Genomic DNA, 21175 nt, shown 5'->3' on the forward strand with positions numbered 1-21175 from the left:
ATATTACATTAGTTTTACTTTTTCTCTATATATAATAATTATATAGGGATAATTTTGACAAAGGTACATTTAATACTACCTTGAACTTTGCAATTGACACTTATAAAAAATAAAAATTTATCAAGAAAGTGACACTTAAAAAAGAATGGATGGAATATTCACAACGATATATCACCAAAACCAACGTAAGATTAATTTTAATCAGAAGACTGAGCCACTTTATTATGAGTTAGTTATGATGATTCATCAATCTCCCATTGATGGTTAGAACTTTACCAATGTATAAATAGTTTTTTCCCTTTTGTAACAACTCATTCAATAAAAAAAATCAGTAGTGTAATCATTCACACATATGATTTTCTCTCTCATTTCTTCTTCATTTTATTTTTTAAGATATGATATTAAAGCTTTTGAGTTTTATACTCTCTCTCTCTGAATGAGGTAATTTGAAATAGAAATGCTTTCTCGTGAAATTTAATAAATATAATTATGATATAAGATCTCAAATACTCTTAATGAAGTCTTTGTCTAATATCAGTAAGTTATTTTCTAGTTTAATTTAGCATGAATGTCAAAGTAATTAGAAAATGTAGAATAATCATTTGTTCTTGTTAATATAATTGATGGACAAAAAGCTCCATAAAGGAGTAAATTGTGGTAATTCCAATGGATTTGGTAACTCCCGTAGCTCTATTGGTAGAAGAAAAGGTCATTATAGGTCATGCACTTATTGTTGCAAGGTTGGACACAATGTTGATATTTGATATTGTTGAAGTATGTCGTAAACTCTTTGAGTTACAAAGATAAAGAAAACATGTATCAAGATTGTCAAAAATCAGGAAGCCAAAAAACAGTAAGAATGTTTGGTTCGGGCAGCCCGCGAATATCGAGTTTGGTCAGTTCGATTTTTGAATCGGTTTATTTAATGTAAGAATATTATACATATTTTTTATATTAATTTATAAATAGTCTAAATTAATACAAAAATATATCATAAGATATTTATAATATTTTATTTTAATAATTAGTGGATTGTATTTTTGGCTTTGTTATGGATATGTCAGATTTTAGCAATTATAATCTCTTTTGTTATTGTAAAGTGTGACAATCTTAATAACTTTAGAGTTGAAGGCATAAATAAGGGTTTAGGGTTTAAGGAAACCTTTTAAGTTATCTAGAATGGGTCAGACAATACTTCTAAACACCTTGAACTTGTATATGACTATTATATTGAGAGTTATGGAGAGGTTGGGAAACACTTAGTTAGAAAATACGATTTCTTTTTGGAAGCCCGAAAGGTTATTTTCTTGTAACTCATTTGTAAACTTTTGTAACAACTTTTGGAGTATATTGAATCGAAGAGTTGCTCTCTCCCCCGAACATAAATCAATTGATCGAACTGAGTAAACAAGCATTTTGTGTTTCTCGCCTTATTTTATCTTCTTCTGCCAACTTACTTCACTTTCTTATTGCATTAAAAATTATTATTCTCGATGGTCATTTGTTTGGTTGTCATTGGTATTTGTCCCATACATCAATTTTTTTGGTGTGATTGAACTCTGAATAATTTCTTCTGAAAGAGTTTTAATTATTCTATAAATTTTACAACAAGTGGCGCCCACCGTGGGGAAAAAGGGTATTGTTTACAAGTGAACACCATAGGTAAATGGAATATCAATAATTTTTTTGGAAACAACGATTTTGGATTGTGGAAATTAAAAATGCAAGAAATTTTAATTCGATTGAAGTGTATTGATACTTTGAAGGGTGATGAGTCGATGCATGCACGCCTAAGTAAGGCAGAGAAGACCGAGATGGTGTATCAGGCTAGGAGTGTCATTATCCTGTGCCTAGGGGATAAATTTCTAAGAGAAGTCGTCAGGGAGTAAACTATGGTTACAGTGTGGGCAAATATTAAATCATTGTATATGATAAAGTCTTTGGCTCACAAGTTATGTCTAAAATAACAACTATATTTCATTATGAATGTTGGAGAACAAATCCATATCAGATCAATTAACATAAATTCACAAGATTATTGATGATCTTAAGAATATTAAAACGAAGATTGAAGATGAAGACAAAGTTCTACTATTGTTTAGCTCATTACCTAAATCCTTTGAACACTTTAAGGATGTCATTCTTTATGGTAAAGAATGTATTATTACTTTGGATGAAGTCCAGACGGCGATGAAATCTAAAAGATTTCAAAACCGAAAATTTGAAGATTGATGATATTGGTGAAGGTTTAAGTGTCTCAACAAGAGGAAGTGGGTGTTATGGGTGTACGAACCAAAGAGGTTTTACAAGTCAACGATAAAATGGAATAATTTTCAGAAAGTTGGTCATTTCAAAAGGTATTTTTCCGATGGAAAGGACAATGGTGATTTGTTCAAGTTTTGATTACCTTAAATAAGGATGATTATGATAGTGTTGGTGCACTAGTAGTGTTGAGTTTAGAGACTGAAGATGTCTGATGACCGCAACCACTTTTGAGCTTTCTTTATTGAGATACTTGTTAAAATATTTACATGTTCCAAAGCTTGAGGCAACAATATTATTTTAGAACAATCAAGTAGCTTCAAACACTTATGCATATTCTGTATATCACGAGAGGACAAAGCATGTTGAATTAGATTGTTACATTGTTCGTGAGAGAAACAAAAGAGGAGAAATCAAGATAATGTATGTACAAAGTGGGAATCTGATAGTTGATATATTCACGAAATCACTGTAATTACCCACGCTACATACATATCTCAGTAAATTGATTGTCATTGACATCACACTCAAACTTCAGCGGAGTTTTAAAGTAAATAAAATCCCCGTTTAATGTGATTGACAACTTTCATTTCTAAATATAGAGTTATGATATTATCATTATTATTGTATCCGTTAGACAACTCATTACAATTGAGCAATGTCCCCTGCTATGTCTATATAATAGGCAACTGTACATATATATAACTATACAAACTACATTTCTATATACTTGTTTAACTACCAAGAACATGCTACCTCAATAAGTTATAAAACATTTTTTTATATATAATGTAGTACAATGAATTGCATATTTAATGATATTTGTACGATATCCACATACTCACTTGGCCTCAAATTGGTATAATAATGCCTCAACTAATACTCGTACCTAATATCTTTACATCCTTTGGACCACCTGAAATGCTTATCAATGGAAGAATCATATTCATCAATCCTGGTTTGAACCTATAGTTAGTAGAGTTCTAAGATTTAATGCCCATGTCCTCCAGTAAGTTTACTTGTTTTAATTGGTTAATTGCATACTTAAATTTGATATGTTTAGCTTTGATAATTCATTACCAAGGAGCAAGATTCCAATAATATGTGTTTTTTCCATTCGGTCGTACGATAACTTTTTCGTGTATAAGTGGAACTTTCCGGTGGAGCTCTTTCAAATGAAGAAAAAAATGAAGATTTGTTAATGAGTGCAGCTATATATCTTGTGGATTTAGATAGATAACATAGTCCATGGACATGGTCCCATATGGGGTAAATTAACGAGACAAATTTTGATTTAACCTTGATGGAAAAACACACCTCCTTCGTTTTTAATCTCGTTTCTTTTTCTATTGCATTATGGCATATTTTACTGTTTGGAAACAAAAACTGTTGAATATTTTTGTTATTCCCCTATCACATCACCCTTCAAACCATAAGCGTCATATCAAAATTGTTCACTCACTAGGTGATTGGATTCATGAGATACCATGATTATGTTAAATCTTATTTAATTAATAATTATAATACAACTTGACTGTAATTTTGTTGTTCAATATAAACTGGAAAAATTATTTATGCCCACTCGTTGGATGGCATATGATGTTACCTTCTTAATAATCATATGAAATTGATATTTTAAAACTAGGCTGAAGATGTAAGGAATGTGAGTATAAAGGACCCACAAAATGATGAGTCAACACCTAATGATGAAGCAAAAGAAATGGAAACAACTAATTCTATTACGATTTCGAAAGAAAGAAAACTTTGATGCAATTTACGAGTCTCTTGTTACTTGCATCGGTGGACTGACACCGGAGGAAAAATGAATGTGATTCCCTGAAATGAGTCACCTCATATCATGTGCGTATAATATATTGTGTATTGATCTTACATAATACGTTTTTTTGAAAACCTTTTTCCAACTGCGCACTGTCCCACCTCAAAATTTAAATGATTGTATATGTGTATTATGTGGCTTTCAAAATTACGACACTTTGTTTAAGTTTATTTGAGACCAGGATGCCTTATACCACTTACATCACCGGAGTGGACAACTCATTCAACAACAAAAGTTGAGACTTGACCGAACCAATTTATGGAAAGGATGCGATAGTTCGAGAAATTGAGCAACATTAAAAGATAATCAAATGCACAAAAGACAAAAGGGATATCACACTTACTTATAGATTTAGCCGACGACAAATCGTTCGATTCGTTTTAGTTTTTCATCGTCAATTAAGTGTATGTAATTGTGTCTTAATATTAATGAAGTGTAATATATACAAATTCTAAATATTTTAATACATTTTTTTTATCTTTGCCAAATTATTTGTTCATTTTCCAAAAAAATCATCAATTAGGTTCTGCTTTCTGCCGGGTTCAAGATAGATTTCGTAGATGTATATTTGGAATACGATAATAGGGTGTGGTACCAGAAATATATCTCCGAAACCAACAATGATACATGATAGAATTTTGTAGGGTCATATTTGTCTACAACTTATATAAATTAAGGGGCTTTTGTTTTTTATTTCACACAAACATAAAATGTCTTAAATGTCACAAATAAATATCATTTGATATATCGCAAATCTATCATTCTCCGGTGCGACACCCAAGTGAAAGTTTAAGCTCAATGAATACACATCTTTTGCAGAACTGAAATACGAAATGCATAATCTCCTACCTTATAAAGATAATAGAAAATTTGTGAAGTTTGAGTATCATTCACCGTCAATTAACAACGAATGCAAGATTGTGTTCGACACCTATGAGCTTAAAACAAATGCAGTTGTAAGGGTTATGTGGACTACATTTTTTTGTTTCGAAACAAAAGTTTTGCTCGAGTTGAAAGTGATGATTTCAAGATTGGTCATAGATATTGTGAAGATGTTGAAGTATTCACCCGGATATTAAAATATAATGTTATATATATATCCGGATATTAAAATATAATGTTATATATATATATATATATATATATATATATATATATATATATATATATATATATATATATATATATATATATATATATATATATATATATACACCAGAGCGGTAGGGGCCTCTAGAATACTAATAATAATAGTAGTAATGATAAACATAAACATAATGGTGAAAATACTAGTAAAGATAAAGAAATTATTGATAAAATAAATTGTAAGAGTAAAATAATATGCGGAAGACATGGAAGACATGTTGAAAATATTAAAAGACTTGCTTTTATTTATGAAAATACTTACAAAGGATGACAATCAAGATTTCCAAGTTTTAAGACTGAAAACTCGAATGCCTTTCACAACACACAAATGATCCTTTTATAGGAAAGGATCCACACGGACTTCAAACTAAATTAAACTAAGCATAAACTTTATACAAAGTAATGACCCACTGAATAATTGAAATAAAACAAAAAACTCTAATAAAGTAATGACCCACATGGTCTGAATAATTGAAATAAAACAAAAACTTTAATAAAGTAGAGTCAATAATTCAAAAGTAATTCTGAGTGGAAGGTAATTGAGGCCAACAAAGGGGGATATTGTTGTCTTTAACTTCTTATCTTTACCATAATTGGTTTTATCTTCAAAATAATTCTGACAAGAGGAATCTTCAAAATCTTATCTTCATCATAATTGAACTTATCTTCAACATAATTTAGAGATCTATGATTCCATAACAATCATTTTCATTATTATTTTCAGAAGTGCTAGAAGCACTATCACTTTCAAATAAAGCAATCATAGCTTATTTAATTCTGTTCAAGAATTATTTATGGCTGGAAGTAGCAGATAAAGAGGCAAGCAATTTTGATTTATCTAATAAGAGATGTATTTTCTGGAGAAATGATTTTTTCTTTGCAAAGACCCGAATGAGACTTGAACCAAGAATCTAATCTTGATGGAGAAAGCAAATCTGGATTAAACTTTGACCACCATTTAACAGAAAATTTCTTGACCAATTGAGTAGATGAGGACCCTTCCCGTAATGGATCAGTTGAAAAGGTCCAAGATGAAATCCATGTAATTCCAAAAACCGCACAAAAACATAATAAAGACTTGTAATCCGGACAAGTAGTTTTTGCTGTAAAATTGTTAAAGGCTTTTGAGGCATAATAAGGAAATATTTCTAAAATTGGCCCAACAATTATGAACCACTAGATAAATCAATTAGGAAAGATAAGTGAAATATCCTTGTTGAACCATATAAACCAAGTGTGGTTGAAAGGTTCGACCGACAAAAAGTTGAACAAAGCATCCATGTAATCAAAGTACGAATAGTATTGTGGAGTAAAGGCTTTGGGAAAAGATTTTAATTCTGATGGAGGTTGATTCCAATCAGAAGGAGATAATACCTTATTAACTTTGAATTTAAAGACCTTTATCTTAGATTTATCACTCGGATCTGTTTGGTGGGTAAGAGTAATAGACTCAGAATCTACCAGGATAAATTCGTAGAATTTTCTGGTATTGGTTTGGTCTTTAGGAATGAAGTAAAATCCTGGGGGGAAAATTCTTGAAATATTTTGTAATAAAGAGGAGTTTGGAGGACACTAAAGGGTTTCTAAAGGTAATATTGGTATAGACAAATCTTTGGTAATAAAGGTCGATTTTGGTAAAGAAGAAGGAGGTGTATAGTAGGCTAGTTTAGACGGGTGATTTTTCTGGATAGACAATGGACTGGTAATTTGAGATGTAAAAGCTAATGGAGTTAATAATGTGGGCTTAATAGTTGTCAGGGGAGTTGCAGTAATAGGAGAGGTAACTTTGGAAATAAAAGATGGAGAACCTAAAATTATTTTCTTATCTTTTTTATCTTTAATGGGAGGACCATAATCATCTTTGGGGTCAATTGATTTTTTACTCATGTTTTCCCTGTAAAAATTCTATGGTTAGAAAATCTGGTAATGAATTTTTAATTCCTTGAATATGCTCGATTTCAAAATCAAAACAAGAAAGTAATGCTTGCCACCTAGCAAATTTATGTTTTGAAACTAAATTTTTAACATCCTTTTGTAAAACACTTTGTGCAGCTTTGCAATCTGTTTTTAATAAAAATATTTTTGAAAACAAGTCATCTTGAAATTTTGTAATACACAAAACAATAGATAAAATTTATTTTTTAATAGTACTATAGTTTAATTGAGTTGGGTTCCAAGTTCCAGAATAATATCTGACCACTTGTTCCTTTTCCATGCCCGAAAGTATTTGTTTTAGAACTCCCCCAAAGCCTATGTCTGAGGCATCGTTTTCAACAATAAGGTTGGCACTATGATCAAATATCCCTAAACATGGTAATTTTTTAACTATTTTATTTAATTACAAAACACTTTGGGTCATTGAATCATCCCAAGGAGGAGGATTCTTCCTAAGTCTCTTGAATAATGGTATACAAATGGTTCTTAAGTTGGGTATGAAGTCAGCCACATAATTTATACAACCTAAGAATCTTTGCAACTGGGTTTTATCCTTTAGTTCATCTGAAAATTTATTAATAAATTCTAAAAATCTACTAATAGGGGTATACATACCTTGGGAAATATCAAAATCCAAAAATCTTACTTTAGATTAAAATATTCTAAGTTTCTTTTCAGACAAGACTAACCCATTCTCTTTAATTATCTCATAAAATAGGTTCATATGTTGTATATGCTGATTTATAGAATCTGAAAATAATAATATGTCATCTAAATAGACTATGGTAAAGTGTGGGTAATCGTTAAATATAGTATTCATAATATTTTGGAACTCGAAAGGAGCACTTTTTAATCCTAAAGGCATGACATTCCATTCATAGTGACCAAAGGGCACCACAAAAGCGGTTTTATATTTGTCTTCTTCCTTTAATTGTATTTGATAATATTCAGATTTTAGATCAAACTTTGAAAATATACTTTTATTATGTAATCTTTTATCAAATCCTTTTTATTAGGTATGAGATACCTAATCCATTGTAATGCTTTATTTAAGGGTTTGTAATTTATTACTAACCGAGGACTTCCTCTTTCTAGCTCAGAAGCATTGGTAACATAGAAAGCGGAGCAACTCCAAGGAGATTTACTGGGCCTAATCAATCCCTTGTCTAAGAAATCTTTTATTTCTTTTTTACAATAGTCTAAATTTTGTTTATTCATTTGTATTGGTCTGACTTTAGTGCGGATATTTGCTTCCTTAAAGTCAGGTTCATAGGGTAATGAGATAGTATGCACTTTTCTTTTCCAGAAAGCATTAGGTTGTTTTTAGCAAAGATCTTTAATGAATTTATTTTGTATACCTTTAATTTTTTCTTGAATACTTGGAGATTGCAGTTGATCTTCTATCTTTTTATAATGTATTTCTTTATTAATGAAATTAATTTGTTTTCTTTTATTATTAATTTGATTAATAAATGATATAACCTTACTCTGGACAGAGTTAAGATCCCTAATCTTAGGTGGTTCTAAGAATTCAAATTTAATTCACGCCCTAAAGCAATAGTGGTTATAGCTGCATTATTAATTGTGAAAGGGTAAAGTAAAACTAGAAAAGGGGTTCCTAGAATAATGGATTCGTGAATATTTCTTACTAAAAGAAAAGAGGTTTTATAACAAATCTGATCTTTACAAATTTTTAGCACTTGATAATTTGTAAGAAATTTGTAATCTATTACCATTGGCTCCTCTTAAAGATTCTTTGGTTTTTTTCATAATATTGGGTTGGGATCAACCCTTCTTGGATGCAATTTAAATTTGCTCATGAATCAATCAAAGCAATTAATTCATAAGTTTTATCTCTAAAAATGAGATTTATTTTACTATACCATTTATGCGATATTAATTTTTCTATTTTGTTAATATACTCATCTTCATTATTCAGAATAATAGTTTTCTCATTTTTTTTGGTTAAGTTAGATGAGGCTAAGTTTTTATTAGATTGATTCTGAATAATCATGTTTCCTTGAAACTCTAAAAGTTAATTTCTATCTCATCATCCCTGGTTTTTAGAATTCTAATTTCATTTTTTTAAATTACTAATTTCTTCTTGTAAGTCTTTAATAGAAACCGTTTTTTCAACCGGTTTCTTAAATAAATCCATAACATTTTTAAATTCTACTTTGTGAATATTCTTTTTGGAAATATCATTTTCATCTACAATATTTTTAATTTGTCTCAGGAAAGCATTCTTACTTTATGAATTTTCCATTTTGTCTAATATTCCTATAAAAGTATTAGCTTGATTATTTGTTAAAACATTAATTATTTTGTTGCAATTGTCACAATTACAAAAATCTAGGCCTAAACATTCATTAGAATCATCATCCGATTTTTCAGAATTGTCAATTTGATGTATTTCTTCGTAAGAAGATTCTTCAGATGCTGACGACCCTTCTTCCTCCGAAATGTCTAAGTTACTTAGTTGATTAATTTTTTCTTAAACCTTACATTTATTAGTATAATGGCCAAAACGATCACACTTATAGCATTTAACATCTTTATCCTTGGGTTTAGATTTATTATTATATTTTCTATAAGGTTTCTTACCATAATTTTTCTTGTAAGGTTTTTTATAAAATTCTGGCTTGTCTTTGTAAAATTGCTTCTTATGATAATGGAAGTTATTTCTTCCTTTACTAGCAGGTTTTTTATTCTTGGGGTTACTCAGAGCCCTCAAAGGAGTAGCTCCATATTGCTCGCAAAATGATCCCATTTCACGCCTATTACTAGCCTTTTCATTCTTAATCTTATTTTGTAATTTATAATTTGTACAAATTTGTATACCAGTTTCAATTACATAATTAGATAATTCTCCAATGGTTAATGACTGATAGGGGATCGTTCCATTAAAGTTTTGCTTAATATTAATTTTTACCTTTTCTGCAAATAACCTAGGTAAACCACTAATAAATCTTTCTTTCCAATAATCTTCCGCACCATCCGACCTAAGGCATAGTTTAGATAAGAACATATCTCTATACCACCTATAATCAGACATGGTTGGACAATAAAGGTTTAGCAATTGGTTAGCTGCTCTTTGTTGGAGTTTAAGGGGTTCTCCTACAAAGAACTTAGTAACAGCATATAAGAGGGTTGTAACACAAATCTCTTCGTTAGATTCTGTTTTTACGGCTGAATCTATTTGGTATTTATCTTCTGAACTAAGGAGGTTTTCCCACCATCCTTTTAGTTGTCCGGTAAATCCCATAACTAGTATCTCTTTAGTATGTTTATCCGTATTTCCTTTAAGTTTGAAGGCAGTAGCAACCATGGTCATGTTTTATATTGTATCCAAAACTTGTTGTTCAGACGCACCATCGATATTCCACTCGACAATGGATTCTCCTGAATAATTATTTTCTATAAAACTACTTCTTTCTTCAAATTGCACGTCAGCAAATGAAGGCCTAGGATAATAGTTTCGGGTTTTAGGCCTTGGGGCTCTTCCACCTAATCTACTTACCATATTGTCGTATTCTTCGTCTTGAGATAAAGTATTTATCTCTCCTGAAGAAGTTTCTATGTTTAAGGTTTTTAATTTAGTAACTAATTCTTCTATTTTATGAGTAGTATCACGACCTAAACTCATTCCTTTCAACTCTTGGTTAGAAGGAGTATGGTATTGATAAATAGGTCGGGTAGGATCCAATTTATAGTCTTTAACATCCTTAGGTTGAGGAATATGGTTTTCTATCATATCTAATTGTCGGGACATAGTGTAAAGTATTTGGAATCTGACTATGCAGATTATTAATGTCTTTTCTCTGATCTACAGGATTAGCTATCGATTTAAATGGTGAAGCTTCTATTTTTATGTTCTCTTTAGAAGGGGTAATTCTAATAGCTTCCAATGGTGGATGAACCGACTCTATAATTTCTTTCCTAGAAGTTTTCCATTTGGTACTTATCCTAACATTAGCATCTAAATACATCTTAACAGTAAAAGGATTTTCTATCTCTTCTTCTAGACAAAGTAATTCAAACCATGTAAAGAAATAGATATTAATTTCATGTGTTTCTAGAAACCTATAAAAAATTTGCAAATACATTTGAGTCTGATCTTTAGAGAAATTTGAGAAATACCAATTTCTCTTTTCTAAATTATAAATGGCCTCAAAGTCAGCTCTAATCCAAGCTTTGTCTATGACAAAGAGGTCGTCATTTGTAATAACACCTAGTATTTGGGATTCAGTTGGAGAGGGTGACCTAGAGGTCCTCTAGAGTATAGCGGTTGGGGAATTGTAAGAGCAAAGTTTACTCCTGCAAGATTTACCCTAATTGTTGAATCAACTGAATGTCTAACACTAGATGTTGACCCAATACTACTAGATTGATGATAACGATAGGATTGGCTTCTATTCATCCTGATCCTGACAGATCCATCAATATCTTGAATAACATCTCTAATAGTTCTGGCCTCAATCTTTTCAAATTTAACCACATCTTGTAATATCCATCCTTGAGGGAATTTTTCTATAATATCAGAAACAATCAGTATTTTTGGCGTCATAACATTTGACCTGCTAAGATTTGCTTCAATAATACAAGTTTCATTTCTTAGAGTAGTTTTGAGTGATTTAAAATCATAATTAACATTAGAGACTTTGTAGGTAATTTTACTAATAACGTCAATATTGATAACTCCAGGATTAAAATTATCACTTAGACCCTGGACGTATATAACTAATGAATTCTTAGTGAATTCATCAGCCAAGCTCATAGAGTAATTAGGATGGCAGTTAAAGTAGACTGGACCATCGTTAAGATTTGATTCAACTATAACAATAGTTGAATTATGAAAGTCTTTAATTCTAGTGTCTCGAAGAACTAGCAATATAGGGGTGTTTAACCCTAGTTTATGTAATGGTTTTATAGCTATCTGAATTAATCCTAGATGGATATAGCGATAGCCTTCTCTACAATGCGTTTCTAATAATTTTTTATTCAACAAATTAATAGTTTCATGTTTGTTACTAACAGACGTAGCAGATTCAACAGTATGAATAATCTTTTGACTTTTAAAATCAAAAGTACCAATTTTATATATTTCTAAAATTTAATTTCTGGCATAGACCAGTTAACTAATCTATTTTCCATTTCCTGAATTTCTAATTCTTGGTTTTGGAAGGTATCTTGATCTAATTCAATTTTATCATTATTTAAGGTAGCAAGAACTAAGGTTCGGTTATTAATTTTACTCCGTGAATTACATCCTAATTCGCTAAAAGCCTTGATGATTTGAGACATGGATTCAAAATAATATTTATACAAATAACTTTATTTAATCGAACTAGTTATTCTTCAGGTTTCTCACCCACTATTTGTCTCTATTTGTTTGTTTTCTTAACGGCAACTACAATGTGCTAAATCAACGGATTTACTGCCTCACCTATCCGGACTTACGACCTGGACCACACACTACCATATATATATATATATATATATATATATATATATATATATATATATATATATATATATATATATATATATATATATTATAAAAAAATGTTAAATATGATGCATATAGACTAATATATAAGATTTCTTAAATAATATAAATTAATTGAAAATTTTAATAAAAAATAGACTTTTAAATAGATTTTTACGCCAAACTAACATTTTAAAAAGATCAAATAAGAATAAAAAAGAGAATCTATAATAGACCATATACCAAACCCATACTTATAAATCTATTATAGGTGATACTCAAACCTTCTAAAGACGAGCTTAATCTAACATATTTTCATCCATACACATGCTACACTAGTAATATAAACGGTGTATTTAGAAATTCCCAAAAATTGTGGATTCAAATAGGCCCATTTTCATAAACCCTAAAACAGAAAATATCTGAAACATCTCACTGATCTCAACTGTCCGCCGGGAAACGCAGCCGGAACGACCGTCAGCCTTGAATCAGCCACCGGAATCAGCCACAAAGTCCGTTCAGGTTTCCCTCTTCGTCTTTTTATCCAAGCACGATTTTTCTTCCCCTCTAATAGTGCGTGCGCGAGGATCAATTCCAGCACGCCGCCTATGCAAATGATAATCGCGTCGTAGTAGAGCATAGATCGAATATGCACTGCAGTTCCGATTTGGTTTATGTTTTGCTCTAGTGTCTGAATGGTTGTTTAGATTGCTTACTGCGTCCAAATGTGTGATTGCTTAATGTATCTCCCTAGATGCAACCATAGAAGTTTGTTTATAGAAATTAAGATTTTAGCTATGAAGCACTCACACACAATACATATCTACATCAACATACTTATTTTTATTTACAATTGAGAATATGAAGTTATTGAGTTAAACAACAGAGAATATGGAATTTTTGAATGTAACTACATGTGACTAGGTTTCGTGTCGAATATCAGAGCTTTAATCTCATGTGTTGGTGATTCTATGATTTTAGACATCCCAATGTCAGAATATGGAACTATTGAATGTAAAAATTCTAAAAGAAGTAGCTCTACTAGAAATAACTGTTGCCTACCAAGATATGAAATTTCTGTTAAATTTTCTTAATTTTCAATCAGTAGCAGCTACTTGAGTTAGCTAATATGTTGTTTCACAAAACCAATCTTGCAGGATTAGCAAAGGAAAACAATATATGGATATAGAGTTCATTAATTATTTTTCTGTAACAAGAATGTTTTTTTTTGACACCATGTAACAAGAATGTTTATTCCTTTGAAAAAGTAGAAAGTTTATTTTTTGACCGTAAATATTACTAATTTTTTTGTTCGGTGTCAGTCATGAATACTAGTAAGATTATGAGTGGTACCAGGAACTTTAACTGCGTTATTGTTGCAACTGTAATTTGCAGCCTAGCTGCTATCCAACGAGAGAGAGGAGAGACAAAGCGAGAAGAATCATGAGGCCCATTTTGATGAAAGGCCACGAGAGGCCATTAACATTCCTCAAGTACAACAGGGATGGTGATCTTCTGTTTTCTTGCGCTAAAGACCACAACCCCACCGTGTGGTATGCTGACAACGGTGAACGTCTGGGCACTTATCGAGGCCATAATGGTGCTGTTTGGTGCTGCGATGTCTCTAGTAAGTTTGTCCTCTTCAATTTCTATGCATGGATATTATTTTTATGCTGTAAAATGTAGGTTAAATTGACGGTTGGATGGTTGCAGGAGATTCGGGACGACTCATTACAGGAAGTGCTGACCAGACTGCAAAGCTATGGGATGTGCAGAGTGGTCAGCAATTGTTTACTTTCAATTTTGACTCGCCTGCAAGGTCTGTTGACTTTTCCGTTGGCGATAAGCTTGCAGTTATCACCACCGACCCATTCATGGAATTGACTTCGGCAATCCATGTCAAACGCATTGCAAAAGATCCTGCAGACCGTAAGTAACGTCTTTCATTATCTCTACGCAAACCTGTTGGCAGCAAATCCGAATGCCAATGCTTCTTTTTTCTATTCAGAGTCTGGGGAATCTTTGCTTGTCATTAAGGGCCCTCAGGGAAGAATCAATAGAGCCATATGGGGCCCCCTCAACAGAACCATTATCAGTGCCGGAGAAGACTCTATTGTTCGTATTTGGGATTCTGAGGTCTGCCGGCATATTTCCTACCTTTAATTATTTTGCAAGCACTCAGCAGTCACTAATACCATCACCATCAACTATAATTACTTCATTCTGTTTCACTTGCTTATTTGCAGACTGGAAAACTACTTAAGGAGTCAGACAAGGAATCCGGCCACAAAAAGGCAGTAACATCACTCGCCAAATCTACTGATGGCACACATTTCCTGACGGGCTCCCTTGATAAGTCTGCCAAGGTATCATCAATACCATCATCATCATTTCAATTTATTTTTATCATGATATTATTGCAGTTCACCTAACCAGTTTCCTTTCTTTTTTCCAATATTTATGGATATACTCCGGCTATTAATTAGATTTGGGATAGCAGAACATTGTCTCTAATCAAGACATATGTGACAGAACGCCCTGTCAATGCAGTTGCAATGTCGCCTCTCCTTGATCATGTATGTTTTTGTGTATTGGCAATTACTTAATCTAATTTATTTCATGTCATGGTATTCATATTAGTAATCTTGGTAATATATGCAAGTAATACTCGTTCATCTTTATTTGATTAAATACCTTATGTCTTCCTTTACTACTTGCATAAAAGTGTCCTATGATTTTAGGAAGCTGGTTAAAAGTTTTTGTAATATCCTGACCCTTTTTCTTTTTTGGTGTGAATTTTCTCTCCATAAACTACTAAATTCTTTTTCACATGTCTGAATTCATGAAAGAAATACATCTCTAAATAGTTCCTTCCTGATAGTTTTGCATGAAAACCTTATTTATTTTTTAGTGTTTTTTCATTTATTCTGGGTATATTATTCCAGTTATTGTATGGTTTTCTCAATTCCTTACCCTGTGTTCTTTTGTAGGTGGTTCTTGGAGGTGGTCAGGATGCATCAGCTGTTACAACTACTGATCATCGTGCTGGCAAATTTGAAGCCAAGTTCTACGATAAGGTAGATTTGGTTTTTCCTTCCAATACCATTTCAAGTTCTCTAAGGCTTCTAATTTTCATATTTGTTATTTTTTCGTCTATTTAGATTCTTCAAGAAGAAATTGGAGGTGTTAAAGGGCATTTTGGACCGATTAATGCACTGGCCTTTAACCCTGATGGAAAAAGGTATTTCCTTTGTTTTTCACCTCACCTCTTTCTGTTGCATCATGGTATGATATATTTTACTGTCTATGTACAATTACATCTGAACATTTCTGTTATTCCTGTGACACTTTGATTTGAGACGTTATACTATACAAATATTTGTAGTTTATTTTTAAAACAAACAATGTTTTTGTCTTAACAATTTACATTTGTGATAAAAGTCCTGAATAGAAGTTAGCTGATGAACCGTTTCTTCTATTTATCAATCTCTCTCATTCTTTTTGTTTTGTAGTTTTTCAAGTGGAGGTGAAGATGGATACGTACGTTTACATCACTTTGACCAGGAGTATTTCAATATCAAAATTTAGTGCTCGAGATAATTTCTGCTCATATAAAGTGTCGTTCCTAGAAGTTAGATTTCAATTCCTTTCACAATATATATTAGTGACACAGTTTTGTACTAAAGTTTTTACTGTAATCCTTTTGCCATAACATTATGAATGAATTTTGGTTGGAGTTGAACTCCCATATTGTAAGTTTTTCATCCCAAATCTTTTGATTTGGGACAAGCTTTGGCATATCTGTTTGATAATGCAAAGGTTTCACTAACAAGATTGCACAATGTGAATGCAAAGATAAATGCTGGTGTAAACTTCCGCCGTGACAAGTTATCTTAAATTTGTTTTCTTTTTTCTTTTGCAAGTTCTAGCTCTAGCTTTGGTATTTTGTTTAGTAGTGATGTAATTGTGAGTAATCTATATCGACTGTTGAGGTTGTATCTGAACGTCCTCTTGCAAAATTATGGCTCTGTTATACTACTAGAGCTAATGAGAACCCAATATACTACTAGAGCTGTTTGATGTGAAAATCAATATAAAAACGGTATGAGTATAACAGAGTGAGAGTGGGGCTTGTCCCCAATCCCCATGCTTGCATACCCTAGATTAGGTTTAAGAAGTCACAAATTTCACTCAGAAAAAATCAATCAAAATCGACAATCCAGATCAAATCTAACAAAAAAAACCAATTGTTTTGATTCAGTTTAAAAATCAAATCAATACAACCGAATTGATGACTATAAATACCAAACTGCTCCTCTGATTTGTCTGCTACCACTGTTTCTCTTGTCATTCTTATTCTTATAGGTTATGGTTGTCTTATTTGAGTTTTATTCGTTAGTTTTTATAAAATAGTTTTGATGTGTGAAATATCTTAATCTATGTGTATTGACACCTTTTGTGTTTATTGTTGTGTTTTATTTATTACATCTTTTGTGTTTATTATTGTGTTTTATTTGTTAAACTTTTAAATCGCTTCTCAACCTAAAAATTTCTATTTGATAATGCATTTGAAAGTTATATCAATACTTGGTATGAATTAGGAACAACTTGTGAGTTGTTTGAAAGTTAGAACATAAAATATATTATATATAATGTATTATTTGAAAAAATAATAGTATAAAATAAAATAAAAAAAATATGCAATGAATATGATATTTTAAAAAAATATTATAAACCGATCAATCAAATCAAATTGGTTAGTTTGGTTTAATTTCATTTTTAAAAAGGATTTAATTGAAATATACTGACACTAATTGAAATACACTGATAGTATAAAAAGATTTTATATCGTCAGTTAATCCTAGACATTAGATATTGAAATACGTTTGACTTTTATTTTAAAAACATATAAAGTTATGCAAATGGATGATAGTGATGAATAAACAGTATAATATAGTAATTACTCCCTTTTAAAAAACATAAAAAAAACAAACGAAATCCGATGAAGATTTATCAATTCAAACAATTTTTTGATAAAAGATCGGTCCAAACCGCACTAATTACTCATTTATTTATATATATATATATATATATATATATATATATATATATATAATATATATATATATATATATATATATATATATATATATATATATATATATATATATATATATATATATATATTTATTTTTGTTATGGCAACCGGTAAAAAGAAATTAGATGGTTATATGGTTGTTTAATATTATAAGTTGTCACATTTTTAATATTAACTACTATTAAACTTAGTTAACAATGAATTTGAAAATCTTTGATCATAATTCTTAGGTATTCACATACATGATATTTACTACTCCATTTGTCTCATTTTATAATTCATTTGTGCTGTGTATAATTTTTTTAAAATCAATTAATACGGTTGATTTTAATAATAAAATAAAATTTATTTTAAAACATTTTTATTATTAATAATAATTAAAATAATTAAATAAATTGAACTAAACAAATAAATAATTTGATAAAAAAGTTACAAAATTTGTTTCGAAATCATTTAAACTTGAGAAACATCCCAAAGATTGAAAAAAAATCTTTATTTTATTTAGAGAATGAATAAACAAATACTTCATCAATTGGGTCTTTAAATGATTAAAATTAATTTTTTTCAACTATCTAGCTTTTAAATAACTTTATATAGATATTAAATATTTAAATGAAATAATATTATAGTTTTTAAACTTGATTTTAATAGTTTAAAGACTAAATTGATAAGATATAGTACCTTGTTTATTGTTAGAGAAACTGTGGACATAGACTAGTTATGGGCTAGCATAAACCGAGTTTAGGCCCATTAAGCTGGAGTATTTATATTTATCCAGAAGAAGAATAAGAGGTTAGGAAATTGGGAGAAAGAAAAAAAATGGCGTTGCATTGGTTAGAAGCTGTACTTCCTCTCGGAATCATTGCCGGAATGCTCTGTGTTGCCGGAAACGCTCAGTACTACATCCACAGAGCCGCTCACGGCCGACCTAAACACATCGGTAACGACTTGTGGGATGTCGCCATGGAACGAAGGGACAAGAAGCTCGTTGATCAAGCTTCTAATTAATCACAGGTACCAAACCCTAACGAATTTTATTCATGTAGATTTATATGTTAATTTGAATAGTTCATATGTGAAGCTTCAAAATAGGGTGTTCACGCGGTGATTTAACCTAATCTATTGTGATAGAGTTCAAAATCAGTTGAAATCTGACTCAGCACCGGTTTATCCATATGTATACCAAATCAATTGATTTAAAAGTCATTAAACAATTATGATAGATCCATCAGAAGAAATTAAAAAAGCTTTGGTGTTTTTTTTTACATAGAAAAGATGACTAAATCTAATGAAGAAATGAAGAAATTGGGGGGAAATGGAATTATCAACCTACATTTGGTTTCTTTAGAGTACAGATGGTCCAATTCACTCTTTTGGTTGAGATGAGGAAATTTGGGCGACATGTAACTTTTAAGGTGTAGAGTGGATGCTATGGTGTTGATCTCTGCAAAAGATATGGCTTTGGTGGTAGAATTGGAGGATGAGGACTTTGGTTAAGTAGGGTGAAAAGGAGATGGAGGCAGTGAGAGTTAGAGTGAGTAAAGACTGTGGTGAAGAAAGTTAAAAGAAGAAAAGCCAGAGGCAGTGAGGGAAAAAGGGTATATGAGTGTTTGAAACCGGTAACAAAACCTAAACTACAAAACGGCACCCAAATAATGGGTTTAGGTCTTGTATTAGTTTGGTTTTTTAGTAAATTGGTCTAGTCTTTAAAAATGTTTGCAGCCTGGTTACTGGATGAGTTAAGGGTAATTGAACGGGACTCACAGGCAGAAATGCAAGACCATTTCATTCTAAGTGGTTGTTTAGAAGTTTATCCAAAAGGGTTCTATATAACATTCTATATAACACACTCATTTATGCCAGAGCCTTTTGAGCTTTAAGTGTGGACAATACATGTGTACATTTATTTTGTGCTGAGATTTAACTTAATAGAGGAATTGGGACAGCAATAACCGATCTCTAGACCATATAATAACTAGGGAGGATTCTCATGCCATATAAATTGGCTATATCAAAATCTTAAACTATTTGGTGAAGATACCTCTAAGATAAAGAAGTTAATTTCTTTTGGTTGTGTGGGATATCTGCAACAACTTGGGTCCATGGCTAGTTGAGATGTTATAAAATTTAGATATAATTTCTTGTCACTATCGGATCTCATACACCAGTATATAAATTGACTTAGCGTGGATACCAACAGTAACCATCTATATGATTAGATACCGTATGAATAGGTGGTCTTAGCAAACTTTTTAGTTAAGATGCTTATGGCGGCTATTCAGAGGGTTTTCTTTGTTGGATATTCAGAATCAGCGGCAATTTAATTCTCGTTGATATCCTTTTTCTTTTGCTTTTATATTTTCTATATTTTATGGAACATCCTTTTATCCTGACTAAAAAAATAAAGAATTTGCAATTTGATAACTAAAAGAACAATATTAGGATGATTTCTTCATGATCTGAGAATCATGTGCTCCATGTTTGATTTTCTTTATGTATGGAATCATCAACCGGTTCATAACTTTTATGTTTCTAAATGTAGGTTGTTTGATTTTCTTTATGTATGGAATCATCAACCCGTTCATAACTTTTATGTTTCTAAATGTAGGTTGTTTAATCAGCGTGTTTGTGAAGAGAATAAATTGCTTAAACGATGCTCTCCAACTGTTCCAAGGAAGCAAAGTAGATCTCTACAATTAAATTTCCATATTTTCAATATTTTCTTGTATGAAATTTGACATAAGCATTATGATATACATATCTGATCAATTGTTTTTTGTTAGTTGAATATGGTGAAATAGACCTGTGATCTTTTTGTGATGCTTTATTATAATATCGGTTGCTTTTTAGATCATTGAGCAATTTTGTGTTTCAACACATATAGTGGTATTGTTTGGCGATGAATAATATATAATAAAACAGCTTGTGTCCCCACCGACCTTTGTTTTTAAACCAATCCCAATCCCCACCGACCTTTGTTTTTAAACCAATCCCAATCCCCAATCCACACCTTCAGCAAGAGGACAGAAAATTGGAAAAAGAGGTCACTATGGCAAATTGATAGTATATATGTAAGCTGCATTAGAAAGGTATCATAGATATTGGAAGGTTGAATGGAAGATAGATATGATATTGTGAAAGCTACACAGTAAACAAAGGTTTGCGTTTTTGTATGGGATTAAGAGCTGATAATTTTTTTAAATTTTTTCCGTAGTGATCTTGTCTAGTTAAGTTGCTCTGTTTGCATGATCTACCATGGTGCTAGAGTCCCTTGAAATCAATCTTGTTAAAAAGCTGGTATAGTTGAACTATAGTGTAGCAGAATTTGGACAAACTGTCGTTGTTTTTGTGATACACTGTTCAGCAGAATTTTGACAAATGGCTATTGTTTATGTTATTTAGTAACCAA

At 31.1% G+C, this 21175-nt stretch overlaps 3 protein-coding genes across 3 annotated transcripts; 2 read left to right on the forward strand and 1 right to left on the reverse strand.

Annotated features, from left to right (window-relative positions):
* Nucleotides 1-9674: 9674 nt before the first annotated feature.
* On the reverse strand, nt 9675-10514 carry LOC127091684 (uncharacterized). Its single transcript, XM_051030367.1, has one exon. The coding sequence runs from the start codon at nt 10512-10514 to the stop codon at nt 9675-9677; it is 840 nt and encodes a 279-aa protein (XP_050886324.1).
* Nucleotides 10515-13002: 2488 nt separating this feature from the next.
* LOC127097202 (eukaryotic translation initiation factor 3 subunit I) lies at nt 13003-16457 on the forward strand. The gene is made up of 9 exons (XM_051035709.1): nt 13003-13190; nt 14064-14295; nt 14382-14597; nt 14677-14804; nt 14915-15034; nt 15155-15244; nt 15659-15745; nt 15830-15909; nt 16181-16457. The coding sequence occupies exons 2-9, from the start codon at nt 14112-14114 to the stop codon at nt 16254-16256; spliced, it is 981 nt and encodes a 326-aa protein (XP_050891666.1). The 5' UTR covers nt 13003-13190; nt 14064-14111; the 3' UTR covers nt 16257-16457.
* Nucleotides 16458-18538: 2081 nt separating this feature from the next.
* LOC127097203 (NADH dehydrogenase [ubiquinone] 1 alpha subcomplex subunit 1) lies at nt 18539-20615 on the forward strand. The gene is made up of 2 exons (XM_051035710.1): nt 18539-18780; nt 20375-20615. Exon 1 carries the CDS (start codon nt 18586-18588, stop codon nt 18772-18774), a length of 189 nt encoding a protein of 62 aa, XP_050891667.1. The 5' UTR covers nt 18539-18585; the 3' UTR covers nt 18775-18780; nt 20375-20615.
* The last annotated feature ends 560 nt before the right edge of the window (nt 20616-21175 follow it).

Source organism: Lathyrus oleraceus, chromosome 6, assembly GCF_024323335.1.
Source record: "Lathyrus oleraceus cultivar Zhongwan6 chromosome 6, CAAS_Psat_ZW6_1.0, whole genome shotgun sequence".
In the NCBI taxonomy this organism is placed as follows: domain Eukaryota; kingdom Viridiplantae; phylum Streptophyta; class Magnoliopsida; order Fabales; family Fabaceae; genus Lathyrus; species Lathyrus oleraceus.